The sequence below is a fragment of the Impatiens glandulifera genome, chromosome 1 (genome assembly GCF_907164915.1).
Source record: "Impatiens glandulifera chromosome 1, dImpGla2.1, whole genome shotgun sequence".
Taxonomy (NCBI): Eukaryota; Viridiplantae; Streptophyta; class Magnoliopsida; order Ericales; family Balsaminaceae; genus Impatiens; species Impatiens glandulifera.
In genome coordinates, this window is record NC_061862.1 from 37,001,439 (window position 1) to 37,024,488 (window position 23,050).

General features: G+C 28.3%; 1 protein-coding gene across 1 annotated transcript; it reads left to right on the plus strand.

Moving 5' to 3' along the window:
* Positions 1-12,601: 12,601 nt before the first annotated feature.
* On the plus strand, positions 12,602-20,092 carry LOC124921286 (homeobox protein knotted-1-like 6). The gene is made up of 5 exons (XM_047461921.1): positions 12,602-12,954; positions 13,291-13,410; positions 13,502-13,624; positions 19,499-19,765; positions 19,860-20,092. The coding sequence occupies exons 1-5, from the start codon at positions 12,619-12,621 to the stop codon at positions 20,016-20,018; spliced, it is 1,005 nt and encodes a 334-aa protein (XP_047317877.1). The 5' UTR covers positions 12,602-12,618; the 3' UTR covers positions 20,019-20,092.
* Positions 20,093-23,050: the final 2,958 nt, after the last annotated feature.

Consider the following 23,050-nt stretch of genomic DNA (forward strand, 5'->3'; position numbering starts at 1 on the left):
ATAGTAATATTGGTTATATATTTAATTAATAAATATATATTTTAAATAAACAACTTCTTAAATTTTCCTATAATATAAAAATATTAGTTATATATTTAATTATAAATTATTTTTAATATTATAATATATTTTAAATTATAAAAATATTTTATATTTTATTATAATATAAAAATATTAGTTATATGTTTCACAATTTCATAATATCGTCAAAATGTTTAAAATTTTATGTATTTTATTTTACTTGCATTGTTTTTGTAATGTTTTTAATATTATAATATATTTTATTATTTTTAAAAATATAATTTTATAATAATTTTAAAAATGTAATTTTATAATAATAGTATCAAATAAAAATAACATTTTAATTATTCCGAGAAAATAACGGAAGCATTGCAGTGTTTTGATCAAGTAAATAATGTGTCAGCAGCTGAGGTGGAAGATTGATTTGACAAAATAAAATGGTGCGTTTAACATGCTCTAATGTTAGCCTAAATATATATATATATATATATATATATATATATATATATATATATATATATATATATATATATATATTAATAGTAATGATATACAGCATTTTATAATTTATACCGTACCTATCAATTTGGCAAAAAAAAATATATATTTTTTTCTGTTGTATTTTTTTTTCAAGATATATTTATTCTTTCTTGTTAAATGAGGTAGGTGTTGGACAAAGGTGTTGTACAAAGGTAATTTTAATTTATATATATATATATATATATATATATATATATTATAAATTACTCATATATATTTTAATTTTTAATGTGATGATTAGTTTTGTTTAAACCATTCTCAAATAAAAATAAAATATGAATTATTTATAAAAAAAAATACATATCAACATACACAACATTACATTTCATTATTAATTTGAGACTTTTATCTAGTTAATACTATAAGTCGTCCAAATGTCACTTATTTATGGCATTATTATTCAATATTCTATGGCCTTTCTTTTATTATTTTGTTTCACAATTGGATTGACTAGCCTAAAAACAATTTATAGCGTTTAACTCACCAAAATAATTCAGTGGTAAGAGTCGACTTAAGAGAATAAGAATGTTATGTATTCAATTCCATCTAAAACGTTTTAAGTTGGAGTGGAAACACAATGGATTAAGTAGTACTATGATTTATTGTATTTTAAAGACAAAGCTTAATTATGAATTTATCTGTCAAGGCTTTCTTCAATTTTCTTAAGTTAATTGGGTAACTATTTAATAATTTTATTGATGTACACTGTAACGTCAAAAATACTTATTATTAAATTATTATAAAATAATAAATTAATTATTTTTATAACCTATTCGATTCTTACTTAAAATATAAATGATACAACTAAGATAGTTCAAGTGAGAGTATTATCATATGAGAATAAATATATAATTCAATTTTCGCTTAAATTGAAGTAAATGTTAATATTTAATTGATATTTTTCAATTCAATTATTTTATTGTTTATGTTTTTGTCCTGTTCTATTCAATCATTTCAATGAGTTTTGATTCTTCAAAAGAGGGGATGTTTGAAGTTTTTTAATCCATTGTATTAAATCCACTTCTTCCTCCATGTATGCTTTTTATGATCTCGAATTTATGATTCAATTGTCATCTATTTAGTTATTAAGCCTCAAAGTTGATTTGATTAAAGTTGATCTGATTGCAACATAAAAAAGAAAGTCTAATTTTTCCAACGGAGATTATTTGAAATATTTGATTTTAGGTAATTTTCCTTTGGTTTTTCATTATTTAGGATTAAGTAAGTAAAGTTTTAGCCGAGCATACTTCATCTTAACAAATCGATTTATAATGCATAAACATGGGAGGTTGTTTCTTAACATGTTTTAATGAATCTAAAATAACTCATTAAGGTAATTTAAATGATAAAAGTAGTTCTTAAGATATTAAAAATCACGGATTCCATACTTAGTTAAAACGTTTAAATAAATATGTTTTAATAAAAAATCAAATGAACTAAATAAAAATTTAGATATTAAATAATATATATATATATATATATATATATTAAAATTCTAATATAAATCATTTAAAATCACACACTTTTTTAATCTGACTCAAAAAATGAACTAGTATAATTTTCAAAACTCATACTTTATAACAAGGAGGGATGAAATAAATATATATGATGACATACTTAATATATAATATATATATATATATATCACTCCATTAAGTTTAATGTTTCTTTTGTAATAACATGAATCTTAAATCATAAACTTGTTTCTAGCGACAACAAAATGTGGATATCTCTCATGCCTCCATGAGGTCTTGGGTTCGAGCCCGTCAAGCGACAAGCTCTGTGTATGGTTAAATGTTTAACTGTGTTTGCGGGCTATTTGCTTAACCCGCAGGATTAGTCGTACTCCATAGAAGCAGCGAAACCCAATGTTCTAAAAAAAAAATCTTGTTTTTGCTTTACTTCAATTTTTATAATTATGAATATTTTTTCTTATAAGATTTACATTATCAAACACTTGTTATAAAACATGATAAATCATGTTTTCAAAGTTATATACTAGAATTTTAAATGCTTACAATTTCAGATTATTTAAAATAGGTTAAATAAAAATATTTTTTGTAAAAAAAAATACGAGGTTAACTTTTTAAAATTAAAAAAAAAATGTAACTGATTTACGGTAACTTGTAAATAGGACATAAAATTACATATGAATGTATTTTCAAAGAATTGTCTGTTTCCCTCTTTACCCAAAACTCTTTTTTATTTTTATTTTTTAATTTTTCTGTCAAAGTTGTGCATGCAAAGTCAATCAATCAATCAAACGTCACCCAAATTAATTATCAACCATGGAAGTATTTCTTTTTATCGTTTTAAAGGACAAACTTCATCATCACATCACACACCTTTCTTTTTCATCGTTAAAATATAATAAAATTATTATTTTTTTTGGTTGAATTATTTTTTAATAATTTATAACTCACTAGAGTATATATATTTCATCTAATAAATTTAATATTTTTGTTTGATATAAAAAAGTTCTTTTAATAATTTTAACTTTTAAATATTACATTTTTATTATAACAAAAAATAGACTGTTTTTTTACTTAATCTACAATCTCGTGACCATAAATATGACAATATTTATTATAAGTTAATCAATAAAACATTTGAATAGACAAATATGAAACACCTCACAAAAAAAAATGACCTGTGAGCTGCTTTGTTCATATTGGGGATATTTTAAAAAACTTAGAAATAGAAAAAAAAAATAATGATTGTTGATGAATTTAAAAAATGTGAGGTTTATTTTTGATAAAAATACTTAAAATGTATTGAAATATATAAATAAAATAAAAAATAATACTTTAAAATAGAAAATATTTTATTGTTTTGGTTAATAAAAATAAGTTATCTGATTTGATTTTTTTTTTTTAAATCGCAGAGAGAACCAAGCCTAATATTTAAAATGAAGCCACCCATAATTAAGAAATGAAATATTATTAATTAAAATATTAATTTATTTTATTTTTAAAAATAAATAAATATTTTAATAATTTTATTTTCAGTAATAAAAAAAATTCTGAAATATAATCTTATTTTCTTCATATGAAAGAAGTTCTAAGACAACTTTACTTGTTATTTATTTTTCACCATACATCCTATATGTCAATTAGTATTTGTCATCTTTCTAATTTGGCTTTAGTTTATTATAATACATGTTGTTTTCTCTATTTTCATTTTTTTTTTATTGAAATTCAACTGTTTTAACAAACATTTTTTTATGTTGTTACTACACATATAATATATATTAAGGTTCTATTTGTTGTTTTTTTTATTGTTATATTAAAAATCCAATTTAAAATATTTATATATATATAAGATAACTCTCTTCGTTAAGCTAACCTAACCTAATGATTATAAGTGACTTGATTAAAAGGGACTCTTGTAATTGACTTTAATATGGTGATTCGATAATATATTTTAGAATTATCTTTTAAGTTGGTTATGATAAAATATAAATATTAAAATTGAAATGGAATAAGTTGTATCATTAAAAATTAGTTGTGGTACCAGGTCTAGGGCCTCGTTTGATCTTTGGGTTATTGGGATAAAACCCAGGTTTTATCCCAAAACCCAACCATCACATCCTAAATCAAATCAATCATTTTATAAATTAAAATACCAAAATTACCCTTTAATTAAATATTTTATTTTATATTATTAAAAAATAATATTAATATATACATATATATTATATTTATTTTATTACATTATAAAATTTATTTTTATATAATTTAAATTAATAAATTATTTCATTTAAAAAAATTATATTAATTATATTAAATAAAAATAAATTCAAAATATAAATAAAATTCTAACCAACTATATTATCTAATATACCATTTAAAATTTAAATTTATTTTAATAAATAATTATACTAAAAAATAAAGTTAAATATATTTAAATAAAAAATATTATTTAATTTATAAATATATCTCATTTAAATTAAATATTTATAAAGAAATTTATTATTATTATTTTTTTTTGGTATAAACTAACTTTAAATTATTTTTCTAAATAAATACTATAATAGATTTGTTTGATTTTTGGTTATTATATTATAAAATTTATTTCATTTAAAATTTTATGTTATTATATTAAATAAAAATAAATACACAATATAAATAAAATTATAATATACTATATTATCTTATATAATATTTAAATTATAATTATAAAATTAGTATTTATTTTAATTTTAATTGATGTATTAATAAAAGTTAATATTATTATATCTATAATTTTTAATATTTATTTTATTATATTATATTTTAAATTTTATTTAAATATAAATTAAATTAATATATTTTTAAAATGTATTGAGAGAGAGAGAGGAGAAGAGAAGTAGGGGTATTTTTGGAAATAAAAAATAAAAAACTGGTTTTTTCTTAATTTCATCAAACAAGGTTATTTGGGATAAAACCCGGATAAAACCCCAATAACCCAAAGATCAAACAAGGCCTAGGTCTAGAGAGTCTTCACCGGGCTTAAAAGTCTAAAAAAAAAATTAAAAAATTTAGAAATGAATACTCGTCAACAGTGGATGAATCTTTTACCTTTGTCGGACCCGTCGGACAATCAGAATCATGTCGGCCACCGGTAAAAGAAGTTTACAAATTCCATACAACTTGACAACTGGTTTATAACCATTAAACTTTACCATTTCATATTATTATATAAACACAATTATATAACGTTAGTTAGCGTTATGAAATGAAAGCGGAGAGTCGTGAGAGGTATGGTGTCATGATAGCTTTTCATAATTCAAAAATTCAAAACAAATGGAGTAATATATTTTTTTTAGTTTAAAATATGCATATGTGTATTTCTTTATTTAAATATTCTATGTAAATTACAAAATAAAAAAAAAATCACTTATTTACTACGTTAAAATTTTATATGAGAAAATAAAATAAAAAAGTTACAAAAATATGAAAATAAGAAGAAAAAAATATATACACTGATAACAAATTAAATAGATTATTGAGCTCCTAGATTTATAATGTTTATATCTACAACTTGAATGATTAATATACAAGTATGTGCATATGTGTATTTACATTTGTGAAAAACAAATATATGACTTGTAACTATGATATTGTAATGTTTGTATCTACTATATTATAGGGAGAGAAGTACTGATCTTTATTAGGTATATTAATGTCTTTTAATTATTAACATTTTTATACACTTTTGAATTGTTAACATGAAATTCTTTCAATTAATAAAATTTTATTATAATAATAATAATAATAATAATAATAATAATAATAATAATAATAATAAGATACATATGACTGAGCACCGGTGTTTCTAACCTAGGACCGAGCACCTTCCTTATCCTAGGACCGGTAAATATAACCATAACCCTAGACCTAGGATCGAGGACCAAGACCGACGAAATTGACCTTAGATTGAGCCTCCTAGGTCTAGGACCGAGCAGACCGAGTTTGGGACCGAGCCTCTCAAACCCATGACCGAGCCCTCCGGTCCCTTGAACCATGCGACCGAGCCCTAGTCTAGACCACCCTAGTCTTGACCAAGCCCGACCGAGCCTAGATCGGCCAAACCGGACCTAGACCCTAGGACTCGGGTCTTAAGGCTTATTTGGTTCCACTTTTCAAAATCCAAAATTATTTTTGTAATTTTGAAACCCGAACCTATTTTCAAATAATTATTTTTACCCATATATATATATATATATATATATATATATATATATATATATATATATATATATATATATATATATATATATATATATATATATATATATATATATATATATATATATATATATATATATATATATATATATCAATGCAATCGTATGTACGTCCTTCTAAATAATTTTGTATAATTATTTACGCAACTTAAGTCTATCCTTGTTTAGGATCATCGGACTACTAATTGATGAAAATAAATGTTATAAAGAAAGTTTTAATAGCCAGAGTATTTTTAAAAATAAAATGATGTCGTCCTATGACCGGCGCGGAGGACATGGTGCGAAAGCGCTTTCCCTAGCGTAATCGAAACACGAATCCCTTTTTGAAATTCTGGTATAAATATGTTTATACACGTATCATTTTATTGATTTTCATAAAATCACTTCGTGACTCTGATTTTCAAATAAATAATCTTTTAAATTAGTTATATTTAATTAATTTAAACCGAATTCTGACTAATTTTTTTATTTAACCCCCCCCCCCCCCAAATTATTAAGATTTGAACAAATGATTAATTATCTTACATAATTATTTTCTTACCGCTCCAAGTATTATCAAAATATTTTTAAACTAAATATTTCATTTTAAAAGATGTCTGACATGCAAACCAAGGTTGAAATGCATCGAACCTCAAGCCATGCCTCGATGTATCCCCCCGTACTACCACACGATCACGACGCGTGCTAAACTGCATACCCAAAGGGGAGACAAATTTTACTGGGGGTTACAAGCTCTAAGGACTATTGACCTGAATAACTTTAGGCCTATTAGTCTCATTTCATATTTCTATAAGATTATCTCAAAATGTTTAGCCACATGTTGCAAAGGATGTTAGAGACTATCATATCTATTATTCAGATGGCGTTCATCAAATGTCGTCAAATCTATGACGTGATATTAATTGACAATGAGTACATTAACTCAGTTAATTCAGGAGGCGATAAATGTGTTTTTGTCAAGTTAGACATCGAAAAAGCTTATAATACGTCAATTGTGAGTTTTTGTTTGATGTCATGGACATAATAAGAATGAGTGTGAAATGGTTTGGTTGGATTATATTTTTCCTCTCGACGGTTATGTTTTCTGTCATTATAAATGGGAATTCTCAAAGATTTTTCAAGAGTTCCTAGGGATTAGATATGGTGATCCACTCTCTCCTTTCATATTCGTCATTGTTTGGAAGAGCCCACTAAAAATAATGACTTTCATAGAAAATGTGGGACTCAACCGTGAAGTGAGTTGTGGGACAATGAGGTATCCTTTTATCATATCACATTTTTTTTTTGTTGATGACACGCCCTGCATAGTTTAGGGTACCTACAAGAATTTTAAGCTTCTTTAAGATATTTTATGGTTATTCGGTATTTGTTCCGATTTTCGGATTAATCTTAATAATTCAAATATTTTTTCTTAGATTTTGTTTCGAATAGGAGAATGATAAGGTTGACAAATATTTTGGTGTTTTTCCGTCAACCTGTCTTGGCATGCTATTGGTATTTATCTTTAATACGATTTAATACGATGTTAACTTATATATATTAATATTTATCTTTGTGCAGTTGCTAAGAAGTTTGGATTGTGGCGGTTGATATGACATTCCTACATATTTGAGTTATCTTTCCAATTATTTTCTCTAGTTAGAGAGAAATCGTCAAATTTTCAATGATCGTAGTTGTACGATACGTATCATTCATAATGCTATTTTTATGACACTTTTTAAGATTTGTTTCGAAAAGTCTATGGAGTCAGTTAGAGGGTTAATTGTTCTTTTCGATGATCTTAAAGTTCAATAACCTATTGAACAACGTGATTTATTCTTTATTTTTTTTATGTTATGCTTTGTGATTGTATTTAACTATTTTTAACATTTTTAATATTAATGGAACATTTAAAGAAATTATTTAATTTAAGTGTGTTAACTTTTTAAAGGTATAAAAGCAAAATCAAACATTACATATGTGAGGAGAAATCTGATAATTAAATCAAACTTCGAAAATAAATATACCAATTAACCTCGCACCAACTCAAATTTATTAGTAAGGGGTTATTACAAGCAAAATTAACAATGTACAATTAACCGGATAGATATGGCATTCCAAACTAATTAAAGTTTATTTTATATTAATAAATATAAATTCTACATATATAATATAAATGTGTATTTTCAAAATATTTTATTAAAATAAAATAAATTTTTGTAACATGATGTTGTGTAAAATTTTAGCCTAGTTTTTTCCCCTTGTTTGTTAATTTTAAAAAACTTATAAATATATGTAACTGTTTTGTTTTTTATCGTGATAATATTTATATTGTTGACTCCCTATTATCATGTAATTATTTTAAATGAATATAATATGAATATATTTTAAATTTAGAAACACAAAATTATTGTACTCATTCTAATCAATACTTAAATTTGCTATTTTTAAGTTAAAAAGTGTATAAATAGTATTAATTTGTGATTTGTGGTTAAATTAACTTCTATCACGCAAGAATAACTATTAAATCAAATTGAAGTAGAACAAAACAAAAAAATAATTTAAAAAATTCTATTAAGAAGTTAAGCACAAGTACAACTTTTTAGTGATTTTTGTTTAGAGTGATTTATGTGGAAATGGAGTATAGTATCTTTATTTTTCTTAGAGAAGCTTAAAGATTAGCATATGATTTAGACAAAATTAATTCGGTTTAGGTAGAAACCACTCACTCACGGTTAAAGTTTACGAACAAATTGTTGATACGATTAAAGTAAATAAGTTGAACTTAATAAATTATCATATTCATTTTAGGCTTGATTCGAAAGTTCAAATTGATTAAATTAGATGTGGTTACATTGGAAATATACATATGGATAATCTAATAAAAAAATATGTAGTTTAAAAATTTGCCTTATTAAATTGACTAATCTCCAAAATAGAAAACTATTTGTTCTAAAATGCAAATATATCTAAGAAGAAGGAAGATCAGTCGTTAGTAAAAACATATAATTGTATCTTCATTCCCTTACATGATATGCAAAATTTAGGGGTAGAGGGTGAGCCGAATCAAAACCACCAATCTGAACTGGACCGAATATACATTAAAATTAGGTAGCTAAGTGATTCGAAATTATCTTTTCTAACCGATACAGACCTGAATAATTACAAGGAATTACAAGGCCAGAATGTTATTCATCGTCATCATTTAAGTCGTTTTGGTTTAGTTTTAAAATATCTTGATTGTCTTCTAAATTTTTTATAATTTGCCTGTCCATATTTTTAATTTTCTTTTTTTTTTTAAATTATTTATCTTTAAAATTATTTAAGTAGTCTAAATTTTATAAAAAAAAATCGAATTTCGTAAAAAAAAAAAAAAAGAATAATCAAAATGATAGATTTGACTTTAAAAAAATTAATTTAGAATTGCCAGCATTTTAATTAATTTTTTAGAGTTTGTACTTATTTTTTTTAAGAAAATATATATATTTTACATGTATCCACCTATATTCAAGCAAATCTTTTTTAGGTTCATTGATTGATGACACTAGATTAAAGGTTTTCGTGCTATGTTTTTTTTTTGACATTTAAAAACAGTCTTTGCTTCACAAAATTTTGACTATTTAAAAAATTGAATTTTACGTTTTATTTATCCAATTATTTTTTCTAAATTCAAAATATATATTTAGGTTTGACATTTTTAATTTTAAATATTAAAATAATGGACTAGGCGTAAGGAATGAGTTTTGGCCAAGTTGATGCCCGTCTTCAAACTTCAGCCTCACACATTTATTTTTTCTTATTTTTCGTTTTGAGTCCTCAAACTCCAAACTAAATATATGGGAAGTCATTTAAATCTTGTTTACAATGATTCGAAGTCGTCATTCATCAAGTAGTGGCGTCATCAGAGCCTCAACAGAAAACGATAAGCTTGACGGGAAAATTTGATTTTCGTGATTTCGGGTTTCAATTTGAGTACTAAGCTATTTAAAATCGAAACCAATCGACTAAAACCAACACTTAACCCTTAAACAAAATTCAAAACTAAAATATGAAACTTTTAAGAAAAATGTGATTTTAGTCTAAACATGACCAAATCACACCGGGATTGGTTTCAAATGTTCTGAACATCATTTACAAATGATTAGAAAACTTGTTGAATCTCCATTTTTTTTAATTACAAGCTCAAAAATAGAGATTCAATTTTACAAAATTTTAAAATCAAAATTACATATTTCGATTTAGGTTAATTGATTCAATTTTGTTTGGATAGAAAGCTTTTAAAAGCAATAAATGGGGAAATAACACAGTATTGAAAGAACACATGAAGTTGAATGTGTGCAATTTTTGTTCATAATATGAATGAGTTATTTTTCATTGTTTTTTATAATTTAATACAAATAATGTCTTAACATGAACTGAATTATTTTGAATTGATTTTCAAATAATTTTTTATAATTTAATGATAGTGATGAAATGAAATATATTTTATATATATTAAAAAAAATAATGGAAAATAATGAGTTGTTACAATATATTCACTCTCGCCAAGTGTAAAGTTATTGTAAGTACTTGGAAAGGAGTCAATGGGCTTAGAGACATTTTGAATCATGAGTTGTATCAAAGGAGGTTAAACAAGCTTAAAATTAAAATTAGTGGGCTAGCTCAACAAAGAACATTTCGAAATAAATAAAAATTAAATGACTGAGTATGGACAAAACATGTGCTTAAAACTAATTGGTCTTTCGTTTTGATAATCTTTCTATTAAATATTTGAATGGAGTACAATTGTAGAACTTTTTTAGAACAAATTAATGATTTTGTTTTTTAAAGTTTTTTTTTCCTTTTCAACCTGCTCCTTACAATTAATCTAGTCGATAATATTGTTCTTTTTACATATTTGCGGGATCAGTTGACACCAACAATGATTTAATTTTTTTTAAATAACCTTGGTCGTTTAAGTATGAAAAAGTTGTTTCTTTGAAAGGTTGCTGGGTAGGAATATTTAGAAGATATAATAAATATATAGTGAAAAATAATAATTTAAGTTGACTATATATTTGTTAATATGAATTGAATTCACTCCAAAAAAAATCACAATATTTAATGATTGGTAATATAATTTTCTTTTAAAAACAGTTAAATTTAATTAAAATAAAATAAAAATAATACAATAATATTACATACACAATCAATACAAATAATTCATAATTTAAATATCAAATTGTATAAACAATTTATAAAAATTAAATTTCTCAACGGAGAAGATTCAAAGATTAGTCATTCTTAAAACAAATTCATTTGAATTCTTAAATAATAAAGGGTTAAAAAAAATTATAATAAGTTAAACAAATCATTGAAACGACATTAAAAATTCTCTATCAAATATTTTAAATAACAATTAAAATTATTGTTAGTTGAAAATTGATAAATAATACCGAAAAAAATCATATCAAATAATAATTGATTATCTACGTAGACTACATGTATGACTGAAATAATGATAAATTCAAAATAAAAATTTGCATGACACTCCATAATAATGAGTTTTACTCCCATCTAAGAAAGAAGAGTGATAAGAGAGGAAATTTTAGAGAGAACGAGGGAATGACATATTACCGATCAATCATGGCTGGAAAAAATGATAAAATATGAAGAGATAGAAAATTTGTTATTTTTTCAGCCAATTAAATTGCGTCATTCCCTCTTTCAAATTTCCTTCTCCAATCATTTCTTTTTAAAAAATTCTAAATAAGAATTGAACCTAACTACCGACAAATCAAATTCAAAATATGAAAACACAAATTTTAGATCGGATAATTCTGTCTCTTTAGTGGCTAAATTTTGAACAAACACGAATTTAAAAAATGAATTTAAAAAATGATTGTCAAGACATTTTGATTATATGGATAGCAAACAACTCACGACAGTTGAGAATAATTAATCGTATTAGAAAAATTCGAGATAAAAATTCATATTAGATTAAAATAGAAAAAAAAAAAAAGAAAGAAAAGAAAATGGTGAAAGTGATGTGCCTTAGCTTGATCCTCAGCTTGAGCATCTCTTCGGTCCTCCCTTGCTTGTTCCCCGCGGAAATCATCACCCACGCACACGCACTCTCTCGTCTCCCTCTTTCTCATATATCAAATGTTGCTTCTTCTTCTTCTTCTTATATAATGCGCCTGATCTTCTTTTTGCTTATACATTCCACCGACCTGCTTTTGCAGTTACACATATATTATTACGCACCTTCTCTTTCTCCCTCTCTCTCTCTCTAGCTTTGCTCAACTGAGACCAGCAAAAACAACCATACTACACTTTCTGTGGCGTCGATTTTTCCTTTTAATCCATCCATGGACGACATGTACGGCCTTCATCCGACCACCGCCACCACCAGCGATTACGCCGATAGGTCCTTGATGTCGCCTGATCACTTGATGATTCCGGATGAATATCAGAGATTCCTTTCCTCCTCCTCCGTCGTCGGCGCCGACCATCACAGGATTCCGATGTTCGGATCGGATGACTTTATCTCCGCCGCTTCTGCCATATCATCCGACGCCGCATCTGTTACTCCCAGGTTCCTTCGAGAAGATGATGATCATCATTTGTCTAGTTTGATCAAGGCCAAAATCGCTTCTCATCCTTCTTATCCTCGATTGCTTCAGGCTTACTTAGACTGTCAGAAGGTTCACATTTCTAACTATCTAATTAATTAATTAATTAATTAATTATCGTCTTCTTTCGTAATTGATGATCGATGATGATGAATGCAGGCGACTAGATTGTTAATTTTGTTTCTACAGCTAGCTAGCGTTGATTCCTAATTAGGCTAAATACATGAATTGGCTTCAAATCCTTCAATAACTTTCAGTTTAAACTCTAAATTTCTTCTTGATTCGGCTTCTCTTTACTGAGATTTCGACTTCTGTGCAACTGACTTCTTCGAGGACTCTATAACTTTAAAACAAAAACAAGAAAATATAGTTACGCCTGATTTAACAAACTCTGATACTTTTTTTCAGGTAGGAGCACCACCGGAGATAACAAGATTGTTGGATGAAATTCAGCGAGATCACGACGGTTATAACCGTCTAGCTTTCTCCACATGCTTGGGCGCCGATCCTGAACTTGATGAGTTTATGGTTTGATCCCTTTCAATCTCATGGTTTCCATTAATTTCTCGGCCGCCAGTTCTTAATTAATTAACCATATCTATATGTCGATCGATTCCAGGAAGGATTCTGCGATATGCTGATGAAATACAAATCGGATCTATCAAGGTCTTTCAACGAAGCGACTACCTTCTTGAACAAGATTGAAATTCAACTTGGCAACCTTTGCAACAAAGGTATTTCGGTATCAAAACCATCTTTCTCCTCTATTAATTATTTTGAAACTTACAATCACTCAAAGAGCATGAATCAACATACGATGTCAAATTAGAGTTTTATATCTTTGATCATGGCCCATGAATATAAGAAAAATTAACCACAAGGGGAGACTCAAACGACTGGTCATTACTTAGTACGATCAACTCGGGTAACCTTATCTTTTTACTGTTCTCTTTTGGGTCTTGATGATCAGGAACAATTCTAAACATAAAATTTGGCAGAAGAATATAGAAAGTATATCAGACATGACAAAGATAAAAATCAAAACCCTAGTTTGGTTTCAAATCTTGTTTCAGGACTCCTAAATTTCTATTAACTATGGGTACCTTCTAATCCGGTTGTTAGAAGAGTAATCTTTAGAAGGAAATATCATTTCTTTAGAAAATCTTTTGCCATTAAGTGAACCTTTTAGTTAGTTTTAATAGACCATTAGAACGTCTTAAGTTGAAGTTGGATTATAACTCTCGGTTTTGTTTTGTTAGTTTTTCTTTAGAGAATAAATTATGGTTTCAAATCATATATCTTAGTTTTCAAATTTCTTTATCTTTTACATGATCTTTTCTCTCCATGATTTTTTATGCTTTTGTCATAATATTTGTTTAGATTTTGATTAACTGAGGCCAACTTGTTTCTTGACTTCTACAGCCACATTTATTTAGGAATATATTTATTATCATTTAAATAAATAATATATTAAAATGTTATCTTAATTTTAATATAAGAGGTTTTTTTATTATAAGGATTAGTATATTAAGGATGCCAAACTTAAGTCAAATGAGGGGTGTACATATTATCATATGAGTTTTAATATAAGAATATAGTACTATATCAGTATATATTACTACCACATGATTTTGTCAAGGATGTACTTATTTGCAGAAAACTAATTTACAGCTGCTTCTCTTAAATAGGAAGGTCTATACTAAAATTGTGCGGCAACATGGGATTGAATTCCTGTAATGGCATAAATGCAATTGCTTCCAAATTTGACTGCTGATGTCATAAACCACAAATTTGACGTTTTTTGGGGGGTTAACTAAGAAAAAAAATAATTTCAATTGTAAATGCAAATTATCTGTGTCATTACCCACTAAATGTTCTTATTCTTTATCATTTTATCTCTGCTTATCTTCCTGACTAATCAGTATAAGGTGGAAAAAGATATCACTATAGTTTATTGTGAAGTCTCTAAAATATAATTTAATTGTCTATTTGCACTATAGTTTGCCTGTCTGGACTCGGGACTTGATTTATTTAGGAGTTCAAGTTCCAATGGTGCATGTCTTTGTTGTATAGATACTCTAAAAACATGAATCATGGCAAATGTCAAAAAACTGTTTTGCATGCATTTAAAGTTATGCAGTCTCTACTTAAATTACTAAATGGTCCTTAATTAATGGTTCACTATAAGAAAATACCCAATATGATATTATTTTATTGAATGCAGCACATATATATAGACATGTTTATGTGTTTTCTATTGAACATTATATGAGCTACTGCCTACTTCAATCATCCTTGCCGCTATTATTACACTGTAGTCTACAAGAAGTTCCTGTGTATTTTAATATAAAAAAATTAGAAAAATGGATATCAATCTCTTTCACATTAATTGACATTAATTGTCACCTTAGAATCATAAAAATGGATATCAATTATATTCTAGATATTTTACTGTGAATTATATGCTAGTATTGTTTAGGAGTTGTTTCTTTAGATTTTGATGATAGCATTGAGCTGTTTGTTTTTTAAGGGAACAAAAGTACTGAGCTGTTTGTTATTAAATATGTATAAATTATTTGATACAATAGTTAGATAAAGTAATTTTGGAATGTCAATTTTGTAACAAAACAAATTAGATGTCAAATGATCATATAATAACAGTGATTTTGTGAAATGGATAAATAATTGATCTTTATTATTGAGGAAATAATAATCTGTTTTGATTAACCATAATTCCAGTCAGGTCATTAGGGTATAAACAATGGTTTATTATATTAGCTCTATTGTGACAACAACACTAACTTTTTTTTTTTTTTGCTTTAAAATATGAAGATAACCACCACGTGAAGCTTTTAACAATCTTCTTTATTTTTACCCTGTCGAAATATCTGACACCATCTAGATGACAGTTTTATAGTTGAAACTAAATATATTCTATACAAAGCTGTGAAATTTGGAAAAGTTGTTATGTCAATCAACCGGCTAACAGAAGTAATTTAATAGTGTAAGATTTTGGTCTTGTTAGCTGCAGCCTTAATTATAAATTAGGTAGTTTAAAAAATTCTATGAAGCATAGGTAAAATCTGGATTAGCAATGAATATAGTAATAGAAAATCGAATGATTCTAATCTTTTTGGAAAAGAAAGGTGGTAGTAGAATATGGAATGCTTTTTGGGATCACGGTGGTCCTGCTGGTTAGGGTTGGCAACTTCCAACTACTTATATATATTTCTTGTATGCTTTGAAAGTACAAGTATACTTTTCTTTATTGTTTGTACCTTATTCAGTTCAAGCCAGATTGTTTAATTGGTTCTAGCTTTATCATCAATCTGGCCAATTTAATTTAATGGCATAATCTTACGTGCAATGTAGTACAATTACATCCTGAATGTTTTCTCCACTTGTAATCAAGATTTTCACATGTGCCAACAATATTCTCTCTCTTTTTATACCAAAAGGTGTTGTTGGCTATACATGAAAGTAGTAATATACCAATTTTCTTGATTAATCTTCAGCTATGATAGCCCTTAATTACCACCCCCTCTTAGATGGATACATACAATGATTCTAAAGAAAAAGTTTATCTTTTATGGGATTTACTTTTCTTGTTTTAATTAGTAGTCTGTCTTTTTTTATCTTTTGGGCTCCCTAAGGGGTGGTTTCTGTGTGGAGCAAATAGTTCATTGTTTCAGTTCCTTTGCCAAAAGAGTTATTAAATTTTGAGTACCCACACAAGTTTGATTATTTGACCATGATTGAGGAAAAGGAGGAGGAGGAGGAGGGTTGTTAGCTAATTTCTCTGATAGAGTAGAGGGGCCGGCCTCCTCCTTCCTTAGCCATGAATTTGAAATAGTAGTAAGTGTGAGAAAGGTTACCATCAGCTATATATAATAGTTAAGTTCTCAGGTGTATATGATAAGTATAACCTTTTGTTATTCATGTTCATGCCTCCCCCAGTCCAAACTGAAAGAAAGCCTCCCCAGTCCCCACGTGTTTGATTCCAACAAAACAATTTTAAATAACTCAATTTCTTGATCTACATTGATTATTTTTAATAATTAAAACTAAAAAAAAGAAAGAGAAAAAAGAAACAAGAGTGAGGGTGGGGGTGAGGGAGGGGGCCCGGCCCTGTGGAACAGTGTGGTGGTAGGGTATGAATGGTGGGGGTAGAGTTTAATTGAAGGGAAGCCCGGAATGGGCGGGTGGTCGGAGAGTTCACATGGGACTCCCGGGGTTTACGCTGAGAAATAAACAGCTTTTCAAAGGAGGAAAAAAGCATTCAAGCACTCGCTGTGTGCCCCACCCATCCGCTGGCTTTGCTATGGCCCGCCCTCCCTCCCTCCCTCCCCTAATTCACAGTCCTTACTGCGTACGTGCGTGCGTGGATGTGCTTTTTTATTACTATTATTAATATGTCAATCAATCCTCGGGACTATTTCTCCAGTCTGTTTTGTCTTCATGTCTCTCATGTCTACAACATCTGTCAAACTGTTAGCTTCTTCTTAACTTTTATTTTTAACTTCTATATATTTTTATTGCTGTTTAGCCTTGTTTAGTTATTATTAAGTTTAATATATATATAAAGTTACAAGGAAGATAATATAGTTTTAATAAAAATATATATATATATTCCATGTCAGATATGGTGGGATCTCTCTAGTCTTACTACAAATTCTATACATGTTTACTGTTTTACACTTTTCAAAATAAAGTGTGAGTGTAGTTGAGATTTCAGATTGGGGTTATATAGATAACCCATTATTTTATTTAAATGATTTTGTTTTGGATTGAGATTATACAAAGTTTAGTTATTTATTCTCATCTAAACGTCTTAAATGAAAGTAGAAGGCATGTATGTGGAGTATCATATACTAGTTTCCTACATTAAAAAAATAGTTATTTAGTGTAAAAATTTAAAGGGTATTAATTAATATATAATGGAAAAATATTTTTTTAAATTGAAATAAAAGGTGTTTTGATATATTGATTGATGAGTGAGTATGTAAAAGTATGGTGGGTTATTTGAAGATTATTAAACAACCCAAACCAAAATGATTTAGATTATTTAAATCTTATGTTTAGTTTATGAAATTGTATGGAGGTATTTATGAAAATTTAAATGATCTCAATAATTTTGTCAAAGAACCTGCGGACTTAGAACTGTGGAAGGTGAACACGAAAGGAAAAAGACAGTCTCACTTTATTGTATTTTATTTTCATGATTTCGGCAAAGATCTTGAGAGCTTTCAGTAGCTAAAAAATCTTTTAACCGGTCTGTGGGTGGGGTGTGGGTGCAATACCGGGGTAGGTACACTGATTATTTCTCCCTTCTCTCGATTTGACGGCCATACTGTCTGACGCTCAGGCAATGCCTTACAGACCAGGAAATGACCTGACCTGACTATGGGTATTATGAAGCTTTATTTCCTTCATGCTCAGGTCCACTTTTACATGCTTTTATCCAACTCGTCGTTATGCAATATTTGCATTTTCAAATGCATCCTTTTGCCTTTTCTGTAATTTTGTGTCTTTGGATCACATTTATAATAACTTAGGCCTTGTCTAATCTGAAGTTATCTCGATCAGATTGTTGATTTTGGTTATATTACTAAAAAAAAATACTTGTGTTTAATATTTTGATTTTATTTTATTTGTAAATTAAAGAATAATTTGGTATTTTGATTTTAGTAATTTGATTAATGAAATAATCTATTGAGATTATTGGGTATCACACACTCTTCTTTGACTATCCCCATGCTCGGATAAACCGATCAGCTCAGCCTCTTGCTGATCATTGGCAAACTTATTAGGACTTGTACATAACTTTGAATTATTAATTTATGTTTGCTGGCTTTGCCATCACTCACCATTAATATATCTAGCAGTGTTCTTGTTCTTGAGTGTTCGTGGAATGACCTTTGTTGCCTCTTCTAGTGATATGTGGAGGATTTTAATGAGTATATTTGTGTTTCCTCTAGCTAATAAGGCCACATCTAGTTGCTGTTACTCCTTTAGCAGCAGGGTTCTACTTTTGTCCATGGTTTTTCCATAAGCAAAATGTTATTGATCAGATCATTCCTCTAGCAAGGGTATCAACTTTCTTACTAGGAATAGTTTATAACTCAAGGCTATCTCCCTGAGGTTGATGAGAGATATTAACATAGTAATGTATACTATAGAGATTGTGCTAATATGAGTAATATCATATCATCATAAGGTTATTTGATAATAAGATTGGAACCACCTGAAAAATAAATTGCTGATATTCTACATATTTTTTAATTAATATTATCCTACAAAGTATTTGGTATTGTACTTCATTTTAATCCTTTCTCATTATCAATTGTAAAGCAAATTATTAAAGCTACAAGACTTTGAATTAACTAAAATACAGGCAAACATTTTCTTGTATGTTCCTTTAATTCTAGTTTTTTCTGCTAATGCATGCCATTAGTTCTAGTTTGTTTAATTTGTTTGCAACTCATACTCTAGTTCTAGTTAACATTTTTATGATTAGATGTCCGGATATGGTTTGAAATCTCTAATTGTTGTGGTGTATACCGGACTAGTGTAACATATTGAATGAAGGAAGGAAGGGTATGGAATTGTGTTTGAGGCACTAACTAATAGTAAAATTGTCTGTAACACAGATCATGATGGGGCTATATCCTCAGAAGAGGAAGTAAGTGAAGCGGAGACAGAAGCACGGATGAGGAGAGAAGATCGGGAACTGAAAGATAATTTACTACGCAAATATGGTGGGCATATTAGTAGCTTGAGGTCGGAATTTTCAAAGAAGAAAAAGAAAGGAAAGCTTCCTAGAGAGGCAAGACAAATATTGCTGGAGTGGTGGAATCTTCACTGTAGATGGCCTTACCCGACGGTTAGTTAGTTAGTTCACAATTCATGCTTGTCCCAAAATTCAAAAACACATTTAGTAGATCATTCGGAATCATGTTGCTGTTTGATTGTTTCAGGAAGCTGACAAGATTTCTCTTGCTGAAACAACGGGTCTAGACCAGAAGCAAATCAATAATTGGTTTATAAACCAGCGCAAACGCCATTGGAGGCCATCGGAGAACATGCAGTTTGACATGATGCCCAACACATCAGGGGAGTTTTTCACTGATGACTGACTGATTGACATGATTATATATGCATGCATGTACCTATTATATATGTACGCACGTAGTAGTTCCTCAAATCAGGAAGTTGAAGAAAAAAGATTTGTAATTCGGAAAAATGAGGAAGCTTGTGATTTATTATACTCTTGATCACCTGCATCTCTGCATGGATGGATAAATTGGGTCCTCCGGGTACTCTCTGAAATAAGTAAAGAAAAGTAGTATCTGCATTGATGATTAAATTAAGTATGTTTATAATTTGCTGCTAACCCTATTGTACAAAAATGAATAACACAAACATATAATGCAGAGAATCTATGTATTTCATTCAAGGCTAGTTTAATTATTATTATTATTATTATTGTCAGGAAAGGTGTTTCAAAGTTTGATTGATATATAGTTCTGAATTGATCCCATCATGTGTGAAAGAAAACAATCTCTTGTTGTGCACATAAAAGACCTAATATCCACCAAGATCTTCACTCTTCACATCATATATAGTTGATGCTGATTAATATGATCATGTTTGGATCAGTAAATTTCTGTAATTCATTCCCATTTCTATTAGGAAAGAATGGAAATATTGGTTGTTTTGAAATTTAGGTCCAAAATGGACAATACAACAATAACATATTGCTGTGTTACTCTCACTTACAATGGTTTGGTAGTGATGATAATAAGTAGAGGGTGGGGTTATTTACCTTGTAAACAGTTCCAAATTCATCACAATTAACATCCTCATGGCTTTTTCTTTGAAATTCAAATTAGTGTCATAATAAAGTGTCTTCACTAACTTTTCTGCATTTTTTAAACCAATTGGAGCAAGACAAAAAAAAAACAGATAAATTCTAAATATATGTTCTTAAAAAAAACTACATTTCCTCTTCTTCTCTACAATCCTCCTTTTCCAGATATGAACTCCAAGAACCACCACAATTACCAAATCAACCACACAATCAAAACTGCAACCTCTAAAATGTCAAATTAGTTTAATTTGCCTAATTTGATTTAAGTTAGTTTGTTTAATTATAATTCGTTTTAGATCATTATGTGATTAATTCAAGAGTTCAAGAACTCATTTAACATGGTACTTAAACTAGTTATATAATTATATAACAATTAAATAGATTGTTCAGATCTTCCGCTTTAATTAGTCCCCAATACTAACCCTACCAAACATCTCTCTCACATTTTGAATTCATGAATCAACTACACTTTCTTTCATGGTACTAGAGCAATAAAAAATGGTTGGACTAAGCTGTGAAACTACGAAGCAGGACCAAGCAACACCAAGAAAGATATTTCGATCATAAAGAAATATAACGTAGCTCTGTTAAACCAACACGGCACTGTCAATCAAAACATTTATTCGAATAACATCAAACTTTCTCTTCAAACTAATATCAAACTAGGTTATCTCGACGGAAGCTGCGTAAAACTAAAGGATGTTGACAAAGCAACTCATTGGATGATGGTGGATACAATGGTTCTCATTGATTCTCAACACAATATCTAAGGAGATCCGAGCGAAGAGCGAAATTTGAAGAAACAATCACAACTCAAGACTTATGACAAGAGGTCAATGCACGTTACGAAGGGGAAAATGGACTGACTCTCTACGGCCTATCAAGAGACATTTCGACCATCAATCAAGGTAACCTAACTATCGAAAAATACTATTTGAAAATTAGGTTATTATGGGAAGAAATGTCTAGTATGAATCATTTACCTAAATATGAATGTGATGGATCAAACATAGTTGATTGTATAGGTCGTAAAGTAATTTAAAAGTTTCGTGATCTCATGGATGAAAATACTAAATTTTTGCAGTTTCTCCAAGGTCTAAACAAACACTAGTGGAAACAGGGACATTAGCGACAAAAAAAAAATTGTCGTCGTCGAAAACGTCGTCCCTAAAAGACAATGAATTATAGCGACGGTGCAGTCCCATCGCTTATAGTTAACATTATCAGCGACGAAGGATCATTCGTCGTCGCTGATATTGTTAACTATTAGCGACGACAGATTTTCATTCGCCGTCGTTTGATAATCCTTATTTTCAGGATTTTAGCTCATTTGAGTTTTTTTTGTTCAATTGAAGAATTTGATATAGATTTCATTCAAACCAAAAGTCAATTGGGCTGTTCTGGAAAATTTTATACACCTGCAACTCATTTACATCTTATTATCTTCATGCTGATGACTACTGTCGGGAGATCTTCGGCCAAGAACAACTCTCGAATCTCCTAGATTCACTACATATAAAACATTGTTTGCAATAACACCTACGAGACAACATGATCCAACTGAAGCAATTCGTGGTCGTACTGAAAAAGATCTCTTCACTGATGAATCTATATATCTGATACCAACTCAAACATCCCTAAATTTAAACTCACGGTCTAGAGTAGAGATGGTGGAACTAATCATGCTTGAACATATAACATACTAAAAACTATCACATAAGCGGAAGTTAAAAGGTGTATTTTTCATAAAAAAATATAAATTTTATACACATAGGCAATTGGTCCTTTACTACAAAAAGATGCTACAAAAAGTTGTCCTTTACTACAAATAAGGTCCAACAGTTTTGACCTTTTACAAAATACTCGGTCTTGATTAACAAAATACAATCCTACAGAATGAGTGCACAAAAATACAAAGATATTCAACTATGTTCCCTCCTTCCACACTCATTCCTGTATGTTGCCTCCATTCCAAGAGTCTCTTCAGCTAGCATATAAAACTAGGACTGGGTACCTACATCACCCAAGTATAGTGAATGACTCAACAAGCATTTTAAGAGTTTCAAAACAATGCTATAAAATGATTCCTTATTGTTCAAAGAGTAACTTATGCATAAAAATGATTATAAAATGATGCATGTGAGTTTTAAAAGTATTTCATCATGGTGAATATACAGTTCATCTTGAGCACATGAATTAACCATAAACCCTTAAGAGCTGATCCTGAAAAGGAAGACCATAACTTTTGAGCACATGATTGAAAGGGCACTATTCGGAGTCCATCTCTAAAGTCCATAA